Source organism: Geotrypetes seraphini, chromosome 11 (genome assembly GCF_902459505.1).
Source record: "Geotrypetes seraphini chromosome 11, aGeoSer1.1, whole genome shotgun sequence".
NCBI classification, from domain to species: domain Eukaryota; kingdom Metazoa; phylum Chordata; class Amphibia; order Gymnophiona; family Dermophiidae; genus Geotrypetes; species Geotrypetes seraphini.
Window position 1 is genome coordinate 117635846 of NC_047094.1, and position 20196 is coordinate 117656041.

At 42.5% G+C, this 20196-nt stretch overlaps 2 protein-coding genes across 3 annotated transcripts in view; both read left to right on the top strand.

Annotated features, from left to right (window-relative positions):
- The window catches only part of CXCL16 (C-X-C motif chemokine ligand 16), a 79673-nt gene extending 68667 nt beyond the window's left edge, over positions 1-11006 (top strand). The window contains exon 8 of one of the 2 annotated variants that reach the window (XM_033962778.1): positions 10589-11006. The gene's annotated coding sequence lies outside the window, so the exon portion shown is untranslated. Of the gene's footprint in view, positions 1-10303; positions 10469-10588 lie in introns of those variants that run through there. The other variant, XM_033962779.1, reaches the window with a different exon arrangement.
- Positions 4637-20196, top strand: part of LOC117368871 (protein-glutamine gamma-glutamyltransferase 5-like) — a 143629-nt gene continuing 128069 nt past the window's right edge. The window contains exons 1-2 of the mRNA XM_033962615.1: positions 4637-4817; positions 5057-5197. Coding sequence (XP_033818506.1) covers positions 4637-4817; positions 5057-5197 — 322 coding nt within the window. The remainder of the gene's footprint in view (positions 4818-5056; positions 5198-20196) is intronic.

Below are 20196 nucleotides of genomic sequence, written 5' to 3' on the forward strand. Positions count from 1 at the left end.
TCCACTAGCTGATTGACATTTCTTCTCAAGCATAAATATCGGGTGCTCAGCTGAGCGCTCACGTCACAGGAAATGAAAAATTACTGCTTTCAAACCAGGTACATTGCCTCCTGCGCCGAGAGTTCGGTATGAATTTGAGTTTTCTTACACCCATTTTTACATGTACCATATCTTTCTGTCTTTCTTAAGATAAATAACAATATGCAAGATTGTTTGCGGGTTCTCTGAGGAAGCCAGTAAGGCGAAACGCATCAGGACCCAGCCAAACTAACGCTAGCAGCAATCTTCAGCTAAGTTACTTAACCTTTGAACTATTCATACTTTATAAGCAATTTGAAAGTGTACAAGTTACATAGTATCACTTATTTCACTTAGTGATTCAAAACAACTTTTCACAGCAGTTATGGTGCAATGATAGATACCATAAGAGTTCTGGTAGGGGTTAATCCCCCACTCTGAGTTCTTACATTCCATCTTGGATTCTGAGCACCGTTGAAAGTGGAAAGTATTTTTTGAACTGGTTCCTCTATCTATTTAAACATTTGAGGCCTTTCAGATCTTGCTGCATCTTCAGTCTCAAAATCTCCAAACTGAAAATTTGCACATCACTTCACTGTGGAATATGATGGGCATTTGTTACTCAATATTTGCTTCATACATTCATGGATTTCCTTTGGCGTTTTCTTCTGCAGGATAGGAACTTTTTTTTCTCTTTCATTCTTTATTTGATTATTCATTACATTAATAACAAATATTCATGAATATCCACAAAATTCTGTATATAAAATCAACTATGATATAGTCCACATTATGATGGTCAGCAGTATTTTGAATAGGAAATTAAATCTATCTATCTATCATTTAACATCGTAGACAGGCATGGTTGGCTATTCTATATAAATCATACACCCTCCTCCTAATGACCTGCTTACATTGGAAAGTTGGTCCTCAACCTGGCAGCTAGGCTTCAATGCTAAGAAATGTAAGGTCATGTACCTCGGAAGCGGAAATCCATGCAGGACGTACTTCTTGAACGGAGAAACTTTAACTAGGACTTCAGCAGAACGAGATTTAGGAGTAATCATCAGTGCAGACATGAAAACTGCCAATCAAGTGGAGAAGGCTTCATCTAAGGCAAGGCAGATATTGGGTTGTATCAATAGAAGTTTCGTCAGCCGAAAGCCTGAAGTCATAATGCCGTTGTACAGGGCCATGGTGAGACCTCATCTGGAGTACTGTGTGCAATTCTGGAGGCCACATTACAGTAAAGATGTGCGCAAAATTGAATCGGTTCAACGGACGGCCACCAGGATGATCTCGGGGCTCAAGGGTCTCTTGTACGAAGAGAGACTGAACAAATTGCAGCTCTACACTCTTGAGGAACGTAGGGAGAGGGGAGACATGATCGAAACATTTAAGTACCTCACGGGACATGTTGAAGTGGAAGATGATATTTTCTTTCTCAAGGGACCCTCGGCCACAAGAGGGCACCCACTCAAACTCAGGGGCGGAAAATTTCATGGCGACACCAGAAAGTATTTCTTCACAGAGAGAGTGGTTGATCATTGGAACAAGCTTCCAGTGCAGGTGATCGAGGCAGACAGCGTGCCAGACTTTAAGAATAAATGGGATACCCATGTGGGATCCCTACGAGGGTCAAGATAAGGAAATTGGGTCATTAGGGCATAGACAGGGGGTGGGTAAGCAGAGTGGGCAGACTTGATGGGCTGTAGCCCTTTTCTGCCGTCATCTTCTATGTTTCTATGTTTTCCATCTTCTTCTAGTCTGAATCCATCGGCCGATAACCTTGCCTCATCTTTTGTGTACAAAATTTACCTACTATATGCAACTTATTTATGTTAACATCTTCCTATCCAGTCGCCTACATCTGATATCACGCTATTGATCTTACTGTCTCTACTTCAGAGAATATTCAGTATCAACTTCATTTGTAGGAGCTACAGCCTGGTTCTCTTTTCAGCCTCAATCTATTCACTTACTAAGATTCTTTTTTCAGTGAAACTTACCATTTATCTTTTAGATCCTATTCCATTGTAGGGAATTTCTAAGTACCTATTTTACTTATAATTTTAATGCACCCTATTGTCTATTTTTCTGTAAACCGCTTAGAATCCTAACAGAGTTTAGCGGTATATAAGAAATAAATTACATTACATTCCCCATTTCCCTCCAGGGTCTTTTCCCCACTCTCTGTTCCCCATTTCCCTTCCAGCGTCTTCTCCCCACTCTCTGTTCCCAATTTCCCTTCGTCTTTTCCCCACTCTGTCTTCCCCATTTCCCTTCATCGTCTTCTCCCCACTGTCTTCCACATTTCCCTTCAGCGTCTGTTCCTCCCCACCCCCTTCCCTCTCGCCACCCCCCTTCAGCACGTTCGAGCATCTCCCTCCCTCCCCCTTACCTTCCTGGCACATTAGTGTAATTTGTGCAGGCCGCTGAAGCCTGCCTGAAGTTACATGCGTCTTTGGGTGGAAGCTTCTCCTCTGATGCAACTTCGGTTGCGTCAGAGGAGAAGCTTCTGCCCGCAGACACACGCGACTTCAGGCAGGCTCTGGCAGCCTGCACAAATTACACTAACACGCCAGGAAGATAAGAGGGAAGGAGGGAGGGAGATAGATGTAGCCAGTAGGTAGGAAGGAGGGAGGGGGCCATGTGCGATCGGTGACCGCATACGTTCCCTCCCTTAATTGTGGAGACAAGGCTATCCACTGCCCCACAGGGTGGTAGATGGCCTTGTCCCTGTACCCACAGTGAGCACTTTTTTCCCCTCAACCGTTTCAGTGGGTTAGCCGCGGCTAGCCATGGGTAACAGCCATTTTGTCATTCTCTAGTGGAGTATTAAAGGATATGCAGGATTGCAGAGTGGATATGGTCCTGAAAAGGCAGTTCAAAGCACTGGCCTTAGGAATCAAAGCAGCGCTACCCTTTGAGCTAGCAACAGCTCTCCGGTCATTCACCAAGGTGATGGTGGTGGTAGCAGTGCATCTCTGCAAGGCAGGATTGCAAGTGCATCTGTACCTGGACAACTGTTTAATCAGAGCCCATCATTCTCAAAATGGGAGCGAGCAATGTCTCAAGTGGTCCAGGTCTTGCAGAGCCTGGGCTGGATAGTAAATTTTTGAAAGTGCCAACTGCTTCGGACTCAATCCTTAGAATACCTGAGTTTTGCATATCGGATCACCTTTATGTTCTGACCAGTCATGTCAAGAAAGGGAGGCCAGTGTCTAAAGCCTTGATTTCCAGATGGATTAAAATGGCATATGTGGGCTGCGGTAAGCACCACTGATTGTGCACTACACTAGAGGAGTCACTAGGGGAGTGTGTGGCGCAGTGGTTAAAGCTACAGCCTCAGCACCCTGAGGTTGGGGGTTCAAACCCACGCTGCTCCTTGTGACCCTGGGCAAGTCACTTAATCCCCCCATTGCCCCAGGTACATTAGATAGATTGTGAGCCTGCCGGGACAGATAGGGAAAAATGCTTGAGTACCTGAATAAATTAATGTAAACCGTTCTGAGCTCTCTTGGGAGAACGGTATAGAAAATTGAATAAATAAAATAAATAAATACCTCATGGGCAGAGACTCAGGACAGTTTTGCCTGAGGAAATCTATAGAGCAGCTACTTGGTCTACCCCTCATACCTTTACCAGATTCTATAGTGTGGATATAGCAGTCAGGAAAGACCCCCTGCTTTTGGATCCTCCATTTTGAAGACAGGCTCAGTAGGCCTGCCTTAAACTCCAGGGCCACTAGACACATTGCTCTAGAAAAAAAGATTAAGTTCTTACCTTGATAATCTTCTTTCTTATAGATGTGTTTAGTGGTCCTGAAGCCCCACCCTGTCAGTGGGCTTTGTCTGCCTTTTGCCTTAAGATCAGTCCGAATTTGGAGAATTCTCTGTCTCTCAGATGAACCGAGAGAATTTAAAAAAAGGAAAGCACTCAAGAACGGAAAGTCTGGTTTAAGTCTATGCTTGATAGGACATGCAAGTAGCACAAGCTCTATATAAGATTGTATCTATTTTGATCAGTTATTTGAATGTTATAATGTTAATGGATATGTTTGGTACAGAGCAGAACAGAATTGTAGTGTTGGCGATTTTTCCCTGTTTCCTTCCTTCTGGTTATGTCTGTCATTACAGTGCTACTTGATTGCTTTGGTACATACTGAGGGGGCAGGAACATCTCCCTGGGAAGGAGGCAGAGTTCAAAAGATGATCGACAGCATTCTGCAAGCAACTTACGGTTTCAAATACAAACCTTAGCATTCAGAACCATTAGACAAATCTACAAGAAAGAAGATATCGAGGTAAGAACCTAATCGTTCTATATTTTTAAAAAGAGCTTAAGTGGGGTTTGAACCTAGATCTCTTAAGTACTCTAACCATTAGGTTCCTGCTCTGCATGGATCTCTGTGTAGCCATTTTATAAAATGATAACATCCAACCAGAAAACTGTGTTTATCTTCCAGAGGCACGCAGACAGAAACTTTGCTCTCAGATTATGTCTATGATGGCCAAGCCAGCCCCATCAGCATGGCATTACCTCAAAGTGCTTAGCTCTATGGTGCTCCCTTGGGTGAAGGCTCACATGCTTCCTCTCCAGAAGCACTGCTTTCTCAATGGTCCTCGTAGAAAGACTCTCTTTAAATGACCCTCCTGTGGACTCTGGAATCCAGCAACAGCATGAGTTGGTGGCTTTGTCCACCGTCATACTTGTGGGGCATGCTCCTTTGGATAACGTTATGGGTGATCCTGACAGTAGATGCCATCTGGTTTGGCTGGGGAAGCCCAGTCCAGGAGGTAAGCCTCCCATAAAAAGTGCTCCATTAGCAAGGCTGGAACTCTGGGCCATTCGGTGGCATTACAGAAGCTAGAGAAGACCCTGGAGGGGCAGGCAGTCTGAGTCTTCTCAGACCGTGCAACAGCAGTGACATATGTCAATCACCAAGGAGGCACCAAAAGTGCCCAATTGTGCCTGGAAGCATAATTGTTTCGGTGGGCAAAACTACACCTGCAAACTATTTCTGCGGCACACGTAGTGGGAGTGGACACTGTCAAGGCCAATTACCTCAGCAAGCAGACTCTAGACCCAAGAGAGTGGACATTATCTGTGGAGGTGTTCCAAGCCATTGTTCTTCAGTGGTTCACCCAATCTGATGGCTATGGTGAAGAACAAGAAGGTGGGCCTTTCTTCAGTCGAAGATCTGAGTCCTGAAAACAGGGCTGGATGAACTGGCTCAGCAGTGGTCAAAGAACGGGCTCTAGTATAGTTTTTCCTCCATGACCCATGATAGGGCAGATACTCCACAGAATAGCGAGCCATCCAGGGAGAGTGATGCTCTTGGCACCATATTGGCTGCACTGTCCTCGGTATACAGACCTAGTATATCTACAGAGGGACATAAGTCTCATATTGCAAGTATATGCCAATCATCTCTCTCAGGGCCCACTGGTCATAGAAGATCCGGGTTGCTTCAATTACGGCATGGCTCTTGAGCGCAAGGAGTTAATGGAAAGAGGATACTCTGAGGTAGTCATTGCTACTCTCCTCAGAACCAAAAAGTCCATGATGATTGCTGCTTATTTGGAGAATTTTCAGCACTGGTGCATGAAAGAGAAAGTGGAGCTGGTCAGAGTTCCAATTACAGTGGTGTTGGCTTTCCTCCAAGCAGGGCTTTATAAAAGTTTCACAGTAGCATCACTCAAGGTCCAAGTGGTGGGCCTCTCGTGTTTCAGAGCTCGAGAACACAAAGCTATTCTAACTTCTCATCCCAAGGAGGTTTGTAAGGCAGTGATCTGGTCCACTGTATACATTCTCCAAGTTCTACAGAGTAGATGGTGGCAGCACAGGAGGATACCGGTTTTGGGTTCCTAGATTTCTAGGACCACTTTTGTACATCCATACACTCCAGAATGACACATTTATTCCACTAGAAAAAGAGATTAGGTTCTTACCTTGCTAATATCTTTTCTAGTAGATAGTTGTGTCTTTGTAGAGACCCACCCTGTCAGTTATTTACTCCATTTGCCTGTTCAAAGCTGAGATTTCCATGTCAGTCAGATCTCAAGGGTATGAAGAATATTTGTTGCTGCTGAGCAGGGATGGGATGCATCTATTAAAGAAGGGAAGAAGTATCTTTGGTAGCAGGCTGGCTAATCTATTGAAGAGGGCTTTAAAATAGAAGCGATGGGGCAGGGTGATAAAAGCCGTCGGGTAAGTAAATCACTGAATACCTCTAGACAGATGGAAAAGGGAGTAATGTCTACAAAACAGTATATACTAATGCTCAAAATATGGGAAACAGGATTCTGCATCTAGAAACTGTGATGGAAGAAGATGAGTTGGATATAAGTGCAATCACAGAGACATGGTTCACAGATACCCATGACTGGGATGCAGTTATACCGGGCTATAATCTGTTCAGGAAAGACAGAGTTGGAAGAAAAGGAGGGGGAGTAGCGTTATATGTTAAAGATCATATTAAAGCCACACAATTGCAGGATATACAGAGCAAGGAAGAGGCACTGTGGATCAATTTGGAAAGATGGAATGATAAATATATTTACATTGGTGTGATATACAGACCTCTTTTACAGACAGAAGAAGTGGACAGAGATTTAATAGTAGACATTCAGAATATATCTAAAAAAGGGGAAGTTTTACTAATATGTGATTTTAATATGTTGGATTCTAATTGGAGTTTCTCTATTGCGGGGTCTTCTAGAAGTAGGAAGATCCTGGATTCTCTACAAAGACAACTGTTCCAGAAGTTGGTAATGGAACACATGTGGGATGAGGTCATACTTGACTTAGTGCTTACAAACGGGGAAAGTGTTTCTGATGTTACAGTGGGTGACAAAATAATCAACGAACTTGTCTACTCTTGACTAAAACAATCTTAGTAGAGTAATTTCAAACTAAATATGAAACCCTCAGAGTCCTGCACTGCTCAATGTTATCATTGAAACAGCTAATGGCAGGTATGCAGTTTATCTTTCATTGGGTTTTCATATAATTTTATCCCTTAAACGATCTGTGATCTATACACACTGTAAAATGTGCAGCAAAAATACAAATATGTAATAAGCGACACTTATCTTTTATCAAGTCGCTGCGTTAATGGCAACACCGCCTAGCCCGACGGAACCCGTTTCGCCAATTAAGGCTTCCTCAGGGGTCGGTAAGTTCAGGCTGTAAAAGAGATTAAAATCATTCAGTGTTACATTCTACTCTCCAACTACCAGCCAAGTGCAACAATCTTTAAACTACATATCGGTACTCACTGTGAACAGCTTGACTCGCCCTTAGCAAATCAAAAAATGGCGCCGGCAAACTGCCAAATACGCGCATGCTCTTAAAGGTCAAAATTTTACTGACATCACTCTATGACCTCCCACTAGCTCAAAAGTAAAAATCTTTTTACTCAACTATTAATCTATACTATATGGATTTAGAAAAAACATACCAATCAATAGTACTATTGAGACCTATTGGTTTAACTGTATTTAAAGAGAAAATCCACCAGTAATCTTTTTTGTGTAATAGCCTCTGTTTATCACCCCCTCTTATGAGATTCAACTCTGTCAATGCAGAAACATTTGAGGTCAGTGAACTTATGTTTCAATTGAACACAATGTTCAACTATAGGAGCCGTTAATTTGTTGTGTGTTAAATTGGATTTGTGTTCAGAAAGTCTGACCCTAAAAGGCCGGGTTGACATGCCAACATACCATTTCAAACAGGGACACACTATTACATAAATAATGTGGTCTGTATTGCATGTCATAAAATGTCGAATAGTGTGCCTCTTGCCGTTGGCAGGATTAATAAATTCTTTCGTAAGCACAGTCACATCGCAGTTACTACATTTCCCGCATCTGAAAAACCCTTTAGGTAACAGATTGTCATCTCTAGGGTGCTGTTGAGTTATCATCGCAGGGCTTAAAATGTCTTTTAGATTTCTCTCCCGAGCAAATGCTATTCTTAAATCTGTTTGTTGGAATATAGGATGCGATTGTATAATTTGCCAATTATTTCTAATAATGCTTGCTGGTATATTGCCATAAGTCGAGTAGCGTAACATGCAGGTGCAAATGTCATCATTTGCAACCTTTTTAGATTCATCTTGAGGTTGTAAGAGAAAATCTCGATTAAAATATCTCGCTCTAGTAGGAAAAAGTAAGTATTGATTCTTCTGTATAAGACTCTGGTGAGATCTCATTTGGAATATTATGTGCAATTCTGGGGACCACACCTTCAAAAAGATATAACAAGGATGGAGTCGGTCCAGAGGAAGGCTACTAAAATGGTGCATAGTCTTTATCATAAGGCGTATGAGGACAGACTTAAATATCTCAATATGTATATTTTGGAGGAAAGGTGTGAGAGGGGAGATTTGATAGATACGTTTAAATACCTACGTGGCGTAAATGCATATAAGTCGAGTCTCATTTGAAAGGAATCTCTGAAATGAGAGGGCATTGGATGAAGTCAAGAAGTGATAGACTCAGGAGTAATCTAAGGAAATACTTTTGTACAGAAAGGGTGGTAGATGTGTGGAACAGTCTCCTGGAAGAGGTGGTGGAGACAAAGACTGTCTGAATTCAAGAAAGTGTGGCATAGACACATGTGATCTCTTAGAGAGAGGAAGAGATAATGGTTACAGCAGATTGGCAGACTGGATTGGCCATTTGGCCTTTATCTGCCAACATGTTTCTAAGTTTCTATGCAACACATTGGGGACTGTTTGAGCTCCACACGTGTTCTGATTGGTATAGTTATTTTGATGTTTGATTGTTCTGTCACTATGTTTAACATGTTTGTTATGCTTCCTTCATAGCAGAACAGAAATATGTTTTTGGGCTGTCTCCCCATACCCACCCCCTTCTTATGGGTTTCTATATATGGCTATTGCCTGCTTTGATACAAACTGGAGGGGCAACCGAGCCCTCCGGTGAAGGAGGAGTTGAAAACCTGCAATGGATTCCTTCTGTACAGCTCGCGAGCACTGGGAGAATATCCTACTGCCCAGAATGATACACCAGTCTACTAGAAAAGATATTAGCAAGGTAAGACCTTAATCTCTTTATTGATCTTACCCAGTCTATGTACTGCCCATTATGAATCAATACACCATTATGCATTCTTCTTTACAGCTTCTACTCTAGAATTCCTTATTCCTGACAGTTCAGGGAGAGCTTTCCATGAAAGGTTTTAAGTTGGCCATTAAAACTTGGCTTTTTACCCAAGCTTACTCAGAACGATTTGGTAGGTCTTCAGGGTTGTCATCCACTGGATCCTATTTTGTCTGTTGGACTCTGTGTCTTGGTGTGTTGTTATGAGTTATTTTACTATCAACTATTATTTGTTCCTTTGCATTTTAATTTTTTTGTTTGGTAGACTGTGCACCACCTTGACCTGCCCTGTCTGTTAAAGGTCACACAGCAAAAAATAAATAAGTAAAATAAAAATAAATGTATTATTACTAATCATTTCTATAGTGCTACTAGACATACACAGCACTATATACTATGCAGGTACTTTTTTTTGTCTCTAGTTGACTCACAATCTAAGTTTTATACTTAGTGCAATGGTGACTTGACCAAGATCATAAGGAGTTGCATTGAGAATTTAGCCAAGATCACTGGGATCAAAGCCGGCTGCATTAACCATTAGGCTGCTCCATTAACAAATGCTCATTTTGACAAGAGCTTTACATGAGGAGCACCATTTATAAACTGAGGTAACCTGTTTTCCCCCAAAAAGGAGGAACAAAGGTTGACTTGAATATAAACCAAGGGGTTTATATTCAAGTGCCTTGCCAGGCTCTGCACCCTGTCCCCCCTCTCTCCCTGCCCAGCTCTACACCCTGTCCCCTCTTCCTCCTGCCAAGCTCTGTACCCTTACCCCCTCCCTCCCGATGCCTTGTTGGCCTCCACCGGGCCTTCTATAAGACCTGGTGGTCAGCAGTGGACTGGGACAGGAGAGATCCCTCCCACGATACCTTAAAATCCCTGGTGGTCAAGCAGTGAACTGAGGCAGGAGCGATCTTCCTACACTCCTGCCCCATGCAGAGCTGCTATCTGAATGGCTGCCGTGAGTTCTTGTGGTCTTGCAGTTGCTGCAAGAACTCGTGGCAGCCATTCAGATAGTGACTCTGCACAGGGCCTGCAACAGGTCCGGGAGGGGGACTGGTGGGTGCTCACCAAACTGAGACCCCCATTTTTGGGCCCCAAAATCTCAGTTTATATTCAAGTACATATATCGTAATTCTCCTTAATTCCAGATAAGATCACAGAACTCACTGATGACATTCCGAAGAGTAGTAAAGACTCTCCTCTTCAGCTAAGTGGTCACCAGCAGACAGACTCCTCTTTATATCATTCCTCCTAAGTACTCCATGTTTTATGACCAGTCATGACCTTAATTTACTGTGAATGTCTTTTTTGTAATCCGTTCTGAACTTCCAGGATAGAAATCTAAATAAATAAATATGTTTATGTTTATTAGATTCTTGGTATAACCAAATAAGTTTACATATTACTTACAGATATTTTCTCTGTGTTTCTAGTGGACTGACAATCTAAGTTTGGTACATGGAGCAGTGGAAAATTAAGTGACTTATCCTGGATTGTAGGAAAGCATAGTGGGAATAAACACAGTTCCTCCATCCCCGCCCCCGGTTTCCCACTAATTATTAGGCTATTCCTCCATTTTAATATCTTATTTCCACCTCTAAAATGAAGCCAAGATAAAACTGCAACTTCATACTTACTTCGTGGGACTTGCACATATAGGTTTGTAAAATGGGGCGCCTCTGTGTGGAAGCTGCCAGAACTTTGCCATTTATTTTTCTAATATATACTTGTAAAATGGCTGCCTACACTGCAAATTCCATCACATACATGTCCACTTCTGTGAGCACCTTAGTAAAGGCTTTGCATGTGTAGAATTGAGCATATCCTGAGTAAAGTTACAAGATTAATGTGCTCCTGTTATTCAAAATGATCATTTTGTTTAATACACTCTTTTAAAAAAAAAAGTTTTCTGTGATGTGAAAGGGAACTGTATAAGTGTCCACATTAATATGCCCCTTGCACACATAAGTACATGGAATATTAGCACGTATATGATTAAGATTACATTTAGCAATGAAAGCACCGGCAGAGCGCCTAAGTGCAATTCTGTAATGGTACACCTAAATTACCGTATTTTCGCGGATATAACGCGCGCGTTATACGCGTTTTTACGTACCGCGCATACCCCTCGCGCGTTATATGCGTGAGCGCGGTATACAACTTTTTTTTTTTTCAATCCGATCGGCATCCCTCCTACGAACCGGTATCCTCCCCCCCCCCGCTCACCCCTCCCCCGCGATCCTACATCCCCCCCCAGCACCGCAAAACATGCCTTACCCGATTGGGCACCGGCACCAGCACCAATGCACAGGATGTGCCAGTGCCAGTGCCCGAAGATCCTCCCTCGTTGGTTTGGGTTGGTTTGGGCTGGGCTGAGCTGGGCGGTGCGGTGCAGGAGAGATCCTCCTTCTTCCTGCGCCGGGCTGGACTAGGCTTTGAGCATTTGCGCATGCTCAAAGCCTTCTGGTCTCGCTCTCTCCGAGATTTCGAGAGAGCGAGACCAGAAGGCTTTGAGCATGCGCAAATGCTCAAAGCCTAGTCCAGCCCGGCGCAGGAAGAAGGAGGATCTGTCCTGCACCGCACCGCCCAGCTCAGCCCAGCCCAAACCAACCCAAACCAACGAGGGAGGATCTTCGGGCACTGGCACTGGCACATCCTGTGCATCGGTGCTGGTGCCGGTGCCCAATCGGGTAAGACATGTTTTGCGGTGCTGGGGGGGGGGATGTAGGATCGCGGGGGAGGGGTGTGTGACGTGAGCGGGGGGGGAGGATGCCGGTTCGTAGGGGGATGCCGGATCGGATTGAAAAAAAAAAGTTGTAAAACGCGGGTAAGCTAGCGGGGGGGAGGATGTCGGTTCGGAGTAGGCGGGAGAGGTTTTAGCATGCGCGGTATACGCGTGTGCGCGCTATATTAAATTTTTTTTACATAGATTTGTGTTCCCCGCGCGCTATACCCGTGTGCGCGTTTTACACGGGTGCGCGTTATATCCGCGAAAATACGGTACATAGGAATTTACATACCATGTAAATTCAAGGGGGGGCATAAGCATGAAGGCAGCTCTCTAACTGGGAAGTCTCCTTTTAGGCACCCCATTGCTGTGTGGTGAGAACCTAATCTAATGGCATCTAGATAGCCAGATTCCATTACAGAATCTCTAGAAAATACAGTATTTGCATGCCTAACATTTAGTCAGCAGTTAAACCAGCCATAGAGCTGGTATAAATGTGGGTACACAAGTGAACCAATGGTACATGTAAATTACTGTATAAGATACGCACATAAGTGGCAGCCTCACCCATGCCCCTTCTAGGCTTTGCCCTGGTAAACACACACCCCTTGCATTTTTACACTATTCCATTTGCCATTAACACACATCCTTACCGAATAGCAGGTACACATCCACAAAAGTGAGTGTTCTGTACACTTATGTAGCCAAGTGGCACATAAACATGGGTACTCTGTTATAGAATTAATGATTTATGTATAATCAGTGGTGATTGCTAATTAATAGTGCTGCCCAATTCAGGGAAAATTTTCTGTTCAATTTGGCACATTGAATTGATTTTTCAATTTGATTTACCTGCCCAAATCGGGCATTTTTTTTTTTTTTTTTCAAATGTCCTGGCGGGTTTGTTGTGTAGCCTCTTCACCCATCCCACCCATTTGTACTCTCCAGCCTCACACCAGCACTGTGGTGTAAATAAAATTTAAAAAAGGCTTTCCTCTCTGTTAGATCCTAGCTCACACTCGCTGTCTAACATCAACTCTGGCAGGATACACATTTCAAATCTGACATATTGTAATCACAAAATAGAAAATAAAAAATTTTCAACCTTTTCTTGTCTGGTCATTTATTATTCAATAAACTATAATATTAAACCCGTAGTGGAAAAGTAATAATAGTAAAGGCTCTTAAATCCCCACTATCATGAAAAGTGCAATCAATATTACTAACTAACTAGAGGGGCCTCAGTTAAGGAGCCTACGCAAGTCATAGACTCTGACCGCACAAGTCTGCGTAAATTTTCAGCTCCTTTGCTCCAATCATCGGCAACCCTCTAGTCCCTATCTAAACATTTTTTTATTACAAAAAGTTTAACAGTACTCTATAAAATCTAAATTTTTTAATTTTTTAATTTCTTTTTATCTTATTCACTTTTCGATTTAACAATGTGAATGCACTATTTCTTTAGTCTCACCTTAAAGAAATAGTGCATTCACATTGTTAAATCGAAAAGTGAATAAGATAAAAAGAAATTAAAAAATTAAAAAATTTAGATTTTATAGAGTACTGTTAAACTTTTTGTAATAAAAAAATTTTTAGATAGGGACTAGAGGGTTGCCGATGATTGGAGCAAAGGAGCTGAAAATTTACGCAGACTTGTGCGGTCAGAGTCTATGACTTGCGTAGGCTCCTTAACTGAGGCCCCTCTAGTTAGTTAGTAATATTGATTGCACTTTTCATGATATAGTGGGGATTTAAGAGCCTTTACATTTATTATTCAAATCATGGTTCCAGGCTCTGATTTTTTTTTCTCTTCTATTAACTTACTCACCAGAGTCTCCTGCCCATTTGACATTTTCTTCTTTCTCCATGCTCATCATCCATCTTCCATCTGTGTACCTTCCCTTCAACTACCATATCAAAACATTTCTGTTTCTTTCCCACTGTTTGAACAAAAAACAGGAGAACCAAATCCACAAAACTCAAAGACATAAGGTACGAAGTGGAAATGTCCTATAAAGACTTGTGAGTTCAACTTGTTCATAAAAATCCTTTATTCATCAAAAAATTCAATGACTCGACATGTACATGTTTCAGTCAAAATGGCCTGCATCAGGAGTCTTACGAGTCTTGAAAATGAATTAATCAATCCTCAAAAGTATGGACTTGTTAGTCGATGAAATGATATTGGACCTTTTTAGTAATTCCGTTGGTTGCCTCGCATATGGAATTACTAAGAAGGTCCATTGTCATTTCATTGCCTAATAAGTCCATACTCAAACATGAAATTGCTGACCTGCTGTTAGTGATCTGTAACCTGTCACTAAAATCATCTGTAGTACCTGAAGATTGGAAGGTGGCCAATGTTACGCCGATTTTTAAAAAGGGCTTCAGGGGAGATCTGGGAAATTTCAAACTGGTAAGCCTCACTTCGATGCCGGGCAAAATGGTAGAAATGATTATTAAAAAAAAATATTGTAGAACATGTAGACAAACATGATTTAATGAAACAGAGTCAGCATGGGTTCAGCTGAGGGAGATCTTGCCTCACAAATTTGCTTGACTTCTTTGAAGGTGTGAATAAACATGTGGATAAAGGTGAGCCAGTTGATATAGTGTATCTAGATTTTCAGAAAGCTTTTGATAAAATTCCTCAGGAGAGGCTCCTGAGAAAATTAAAGAGTCATGGGATAGGTGGCAAAGTTCTGTTGTGGATTAGGAATTGGTTATCGGATAGAAAACAGAGAGTAGGGTTAAATGGTCATTTTTCTCAATGGAGGAGAGTAAACTGGAGTGCTGCAGGGGTTGTACTGGGACCGGTGCTATTTAACTTATTTATAAATGATCTGGAAATTGGAACAAGTGAGGTGATTAAATTTGCAGATGGCACTAAACTATTCAAAGTTGTTAAAACGCATGCGGATTGTGAAAAATTGCAGGCGGACCTTAGGAAATTGGAAGACTGGGCGTCCTAGTGGAAGATGAAATTTAATGTGGACAAATACAAAGTTTCAAGTTTCAAGTTTTATTAATTTTGATATACCAACCATCAAGTTAATATCTGGCTGGTTAACAATATGTTTAAAAGAAAGAGAAATTATACAAAACTAAAAAAAAGAGGCATTGTGTATATACATATAACATCACAAGACGAACTAGATGGTGAGGATAAAAGGGAAGGGAGGGTGAAGTTACATGTTTGAGAAGAAATTGGAGATAGTAGGGTAAGGATAAAACATAATGGAAGGGGGCGCTTTAAAGAAAGCGATTATTTTTGGTAATTAGGGAAGATAGCTCTAAGTGAATGAGAAGGCATCGCGAAATAAAAACGTTTTTAAATCTGTTTTAAATTTATCGGGTCGTGATGCACATTGGGAAGAATAACCTGAATCACAGTTACTGGATGCTAGGGTCCACCTTGGGGGTTAGTGCCCAAGAAAAGGATCTGGGTATCATTGTAGACAATACAATGAAACCTTCCACCCAATATGCGGCAGCGGCCAAAAAAGCAAACAGGATGCTAGGAATTATTAAAAAAGGGATGGTTAATAAGACTAAAAATGTCATAATGCCCCTGTATCACTCCATAGTGCGACCTCATTTGGAGTATTGTGTTCAATTCTGGTCCCCTTATCTCAAGAAAGATATAGTGGCGCTAGAAACGGTTCAAAGAAGAGCGACCAAGATGGTAAAAGGGATGGAACTCCTCTCGTATGAGGAAAGACTAAAATGGTTAGGGCTCTTCAGCTTGGAAAAGAGACGGATGAGGGGAGATATGATTGAAGTCTACAAAATCCTGAGTGGAGTAGAATGGGTACAAGTGGATTGATTTTTCGCTCCATCAAAAATTACAAAAACTAGGAGACACTCAATGAAGTTACACGGAAATACTTTTAAAACCAATAGGAGGAAATTTTTTTCACTCAGAGAATAGTTAAGCTCTAGAATGCATTGCTAGAGGATGTAAGAGCGGATAGCATAGCTGGTTTTAAGAAAGGTTTGGATAAGTTCCTGGAGAAAAAGTCCATAGTCTGTTATTGAGAGAGACAATGAGGAAGCCACTGCTTGCCCTGTATTGGTAGCATGGAATATTGCTACACCTTGGGTTTTGGCTAGGTACTAGTGACCTGGATTGGCCACCGTGAGAACGAGCTAATGGGTTTGATGGACCATTGGTCTGATCCAGTAAGGCTATTCTTTTGTTCTTAGGATTGATTAATTCATTTTCAAGACTCGCAAGACTCCTGAAGCAGGCCGTTTTGGCCAAAACATGTACATGTCGAGTCATTTAGTTTTTTGATGAATAAAGGACTCTTATGAACAAGTTGAACTCATCAGTCTTTATAAGACATTTCCACTCCGTACCTTGCGTCTTTCCCACTGTCTACCATCTCTCTCTTTCTCCCTGCATCAAACCTCTCTATTCCCCTCCATTATCATGTTCAATATATCTTTCTCTCCCCATGCACCATCCCTCCCTGCCCTTCACCCTATGTCCAACATTTCACCCTCTCTCTTCTCCATGCATGTCTCCCCTCTAACAGGATTTCTCCCTCTCATCCCTTTCTACCTCTTTGTTGCATCTCTCCCTTCCTCTCCCCCACCCCAAGTCCAACAATTCTTCTCTCCTCTCTCCCCCCTTGTGCAGCAATTTTCTATCCCTCCTATCCCCCTGTGCAACAGCTTTCCATTCCTTTCTCCCATCCCCCTGTATAGCTGCTTTCGATCCCTTCCTCCCATCCCCCTATGCAGCAGCTTTCCTTCCCGCCTATCCCCCTTTGCATCACCAACTGACCCCCTCCATTGCAAGATCTGACATACAGGCCTCCCAAAGTGGTGGTGGTGGTCAGTGGGAAGACAGGCTGCTTCTTGCCTGTCCCACCAGAGCTTCCCTCTGCTGCATCATCAGTGACACGGCAGAGGGAAAACCTCAGCGGGGCAGGCCTATTCTGAGCAAAGCCTCTTCCTAATGGCCATTGCTGCTGCTTTAGGAGATCCGGAGGTATCAGGACTCACTGAATCAGTAAGTCCGATTTCTTTAAAAAGTGAATCGATTCAAATCAGCTAATTGGGCAGCATTACTAATTAGAACCCTATTATTGCTGACAATCAAGTAGTTATTGTAATTCTAGATCTTAAGTTGTATTTATGTTCTGTTGCTCATACTTTTGGGAGGGATTTTTTAATATATTTGTTCACGCATAATGTATGTTAAAAATAATCATTCCATTCCTTTCCTTTGCCAATGCCATTTGGTTTGAAAACTTCTTTGCTGAAATTGTTCTGTACATCATTCTTTGACTTGCCTTAAAGAAGAAAGAACCTCCTTTAGACTGATCAACTTCTTAACTGTTACTCCATGTAGCCATGGACATTGAATACATTAGGAAACTTGTTGGGGCATTTTTGGAAAATATTCTCCTTCTACTAATTGCATGTAAATAATTTCATTCTGTGTACTTATATTATACTATTCACCTTATACTCTAGCTCAGTGTTCTTCAACCTTTTTACACCTTTGGACCGGTGGAAATAAAAGAATTATTTTGTGGACAGGCACCAGTCCGTGTACCGGCGGTTGAAGAACACTGGTATATAGCATAACTGTTGTCATAGTTCTACTTTGTAGACTTAAATTTGAAAGAAATTATGGAGTTTATTACAACAAAACCAACCAAATCTGCTAAATTGCTTTTAATCTACTTTAATTTCCCCCCTCAGACACTGTTCTGTTCTGTATTGCACAGACATAGCTTCTCCACTTTGTTAAGGTCTATTGCAGGGGTGTCAAACTCAATCACATTTGCCACTTTTTTGCCCAGTCTTCCAGTTTCGTTAGGTCCCTTTGCAGGTCTTCACAGTCTTCCGTGTTTCTAACCCTGCTGCAGAGTTTGGTGTCATCAGCAAATTTGATAACCTCACATTTTGTCCCTGCCTCCAGATCGTTAATAAATATATTGAACAGTAGAGGTCCCAGCACTGACCCCTGCGGAACTCCGCTCGTGACCCATTGCCAGTCTGAGTATTGGCCTTTTACTCCAACCCTCTGCTTCCTGCCCGCCAACCAGTGTTTGATCCATCGGTAGATATCCCCTTGCACCCCGTGGTACCACAGCTTTTTAAGTAGCCGTTCGTGAGGTACCTTGTCGAAGGCTTTTTGGAAGTCAAGGTAAATGATGTCTATGGATTCCCCCTTATCCATCTGGCTGTTTATTCCCTCAAAGAAGTACAGCAAGTTCGTGAGGCATGACCTTCCCTTGCAGAAGCCATGTTGGCTCGCCTTCAGTTGTCCATTGTTTTCTATGTATTCGCATATTGTGTCCTTTACCATTGCTTCCATCATCTTCCCTGGAACCGAGGTCAAGCTCACAGGCCTGTAGTTTCCCGGGTTACCCCTTGATCCCTTCTTAAAGATAGGCGTGACATTCGCTATTTTCCAGTCCTCTGGGATCTCCCCTGTTTTTAGGGAGAGGTTACATATTTGTTGAAGTGTCTCTGCTATTTCATTTCTCAGTTCTTTTAGTACCCTTGGGTGGATGCCGTCCGGGCCTGGTGATTTGTCGCTCTTTAGTCTGTCTATCTGCCTGAGGACATCCTCTTTGCTCACCTCTAGTTTTACCAGCCTTTCATCTTGTTCTCCGTTTATAATCTCCTCGGGTTCCGGAATATTGGTTGTGTCCTCTCTGGTGAAGACTGACGAGAAGAATTTGTTTAACCTGTCAGCTATCTCTTTTTCCTCCTTTATCGCTCCTTTCCTATCTCCGTCATCCAGTGGTCCCACTTCCTCTCTGGCTGGTTGTTTCCCTTTCACATACCTGAAGAAGGGTTTGAAGTTTCTTGCTTCTCCTGCCAGTCTTTCCTCATATTCTCTCTTTGCTTTCCTGACCTCTCGATGACATTCTTTCTGGTGTCTTTTGTGCTCTTCCTGGTTTTCCTTTGTTGGTTCCTTTTTCCATTTCTTGTAGGATGATTTCTTGTCGCTTATCGTCTTTTTAACTGCAGATGTTATCCATGCTGGGTTTTTAGTTCGATTTTTTTTGCACCCTTTCCTAAACCTTGGGACGTACAGGTCTTGTGCCTCGAGCACTGTGCATTTAAGCAGTGTCCAGGCTTCCTTTACGGTCTTCACCTTTCCTGAGCTGCTGCTGAGCTTTTTTCCTACCATTTTCCTCATGTCCTTGTAGTTTCCTTTTCTGAAGTTGAGTGCTGTCGTTGTGGTTCTTTTCACCTTGGTTGTTCCCATGTTTAATTTGTATTGGATCATGTTGTGATCGCTGTTCCCTAACGGTGCTAGTACCTCCACTTCCTTTGCGGGTCCCTCTAGCCCGTTGAGGATTAGGTCTAGAGTGGCATCTCCTCTCGTTGGTTCTGTGACCAGCTGCTCCATGAAACAGTCCCTTATTGCCTCTAGGAATTTAGTTTCTCGCGTGCACTTTGAGTGCCCAATGTCCCAGTCTATTCCCGGATAGTTGAAGTCCCCCATAACCACCACCTTTTCTGTTTTGCACACCTGTCTCAGTTCGGCCTCCAGGTCTAGGTCGTTTGTTTCTGGCTGTCCTGGTGGGCGATAGTATAGTCCCAATTTGATATCAGCTCCTTCCCCTCCTGTCAGCTTAACCCATAGTGACTCCAGACTGTCCGCCCTTATTGTTGTTTCGATTCTGGATGAGACAATGGAGTCCTTTATATACAGTGCTATTCCTCCCCCCTTCTTGTGTGCCCTGTCCTTCCTGTAGAGTTTGTACCCTGGCAGGGCTACATCCCATTTGTTGTCCTCTGACCACCATGTTTCTGTGATTCCTATTATGTCTATGTCCTTTTTTCTGGCTATAACTTCTAGCTCCCCCATTTTAGTTCTTAGGCTTCTAGCATTTGTATATAGGCAATTTAAGTCCCAGTTTGTTACCTTTTCTTTCGGATCTACTCTTGATTTGTTGCTCCTGCTGGTCTCCTCGCGTGTTGCCTCCTGCGGTGTGTCTATTCCGTCCTCTGCCCGCTTCTTTGTTCTTTGATAGCCCTCTGGTTCCGGCTGTTTCCTCCTTGTTTTGCTCTTTAGCTCTAAATGCCCCTCGGTTCCCTGTGCTGCTTCTTTGGGTTTATGTCCATAAAGTGTCCATTTTGTCTCTAGTCCTCTATTGCCAGTTCCTGTCTCAGTATCTTTGCTCGATACTGTGGTCCGATGTGTCGAAGACTTTATTATATGGTATATCTGATATGAGATATTGAAGGGTTGGGAGGGAAAGGGATAAATTCTATTCAATATGAAGAATTGTAGAATTTCAAGTGATGTATTTAAGTTAAAATGGTGTTACTTTT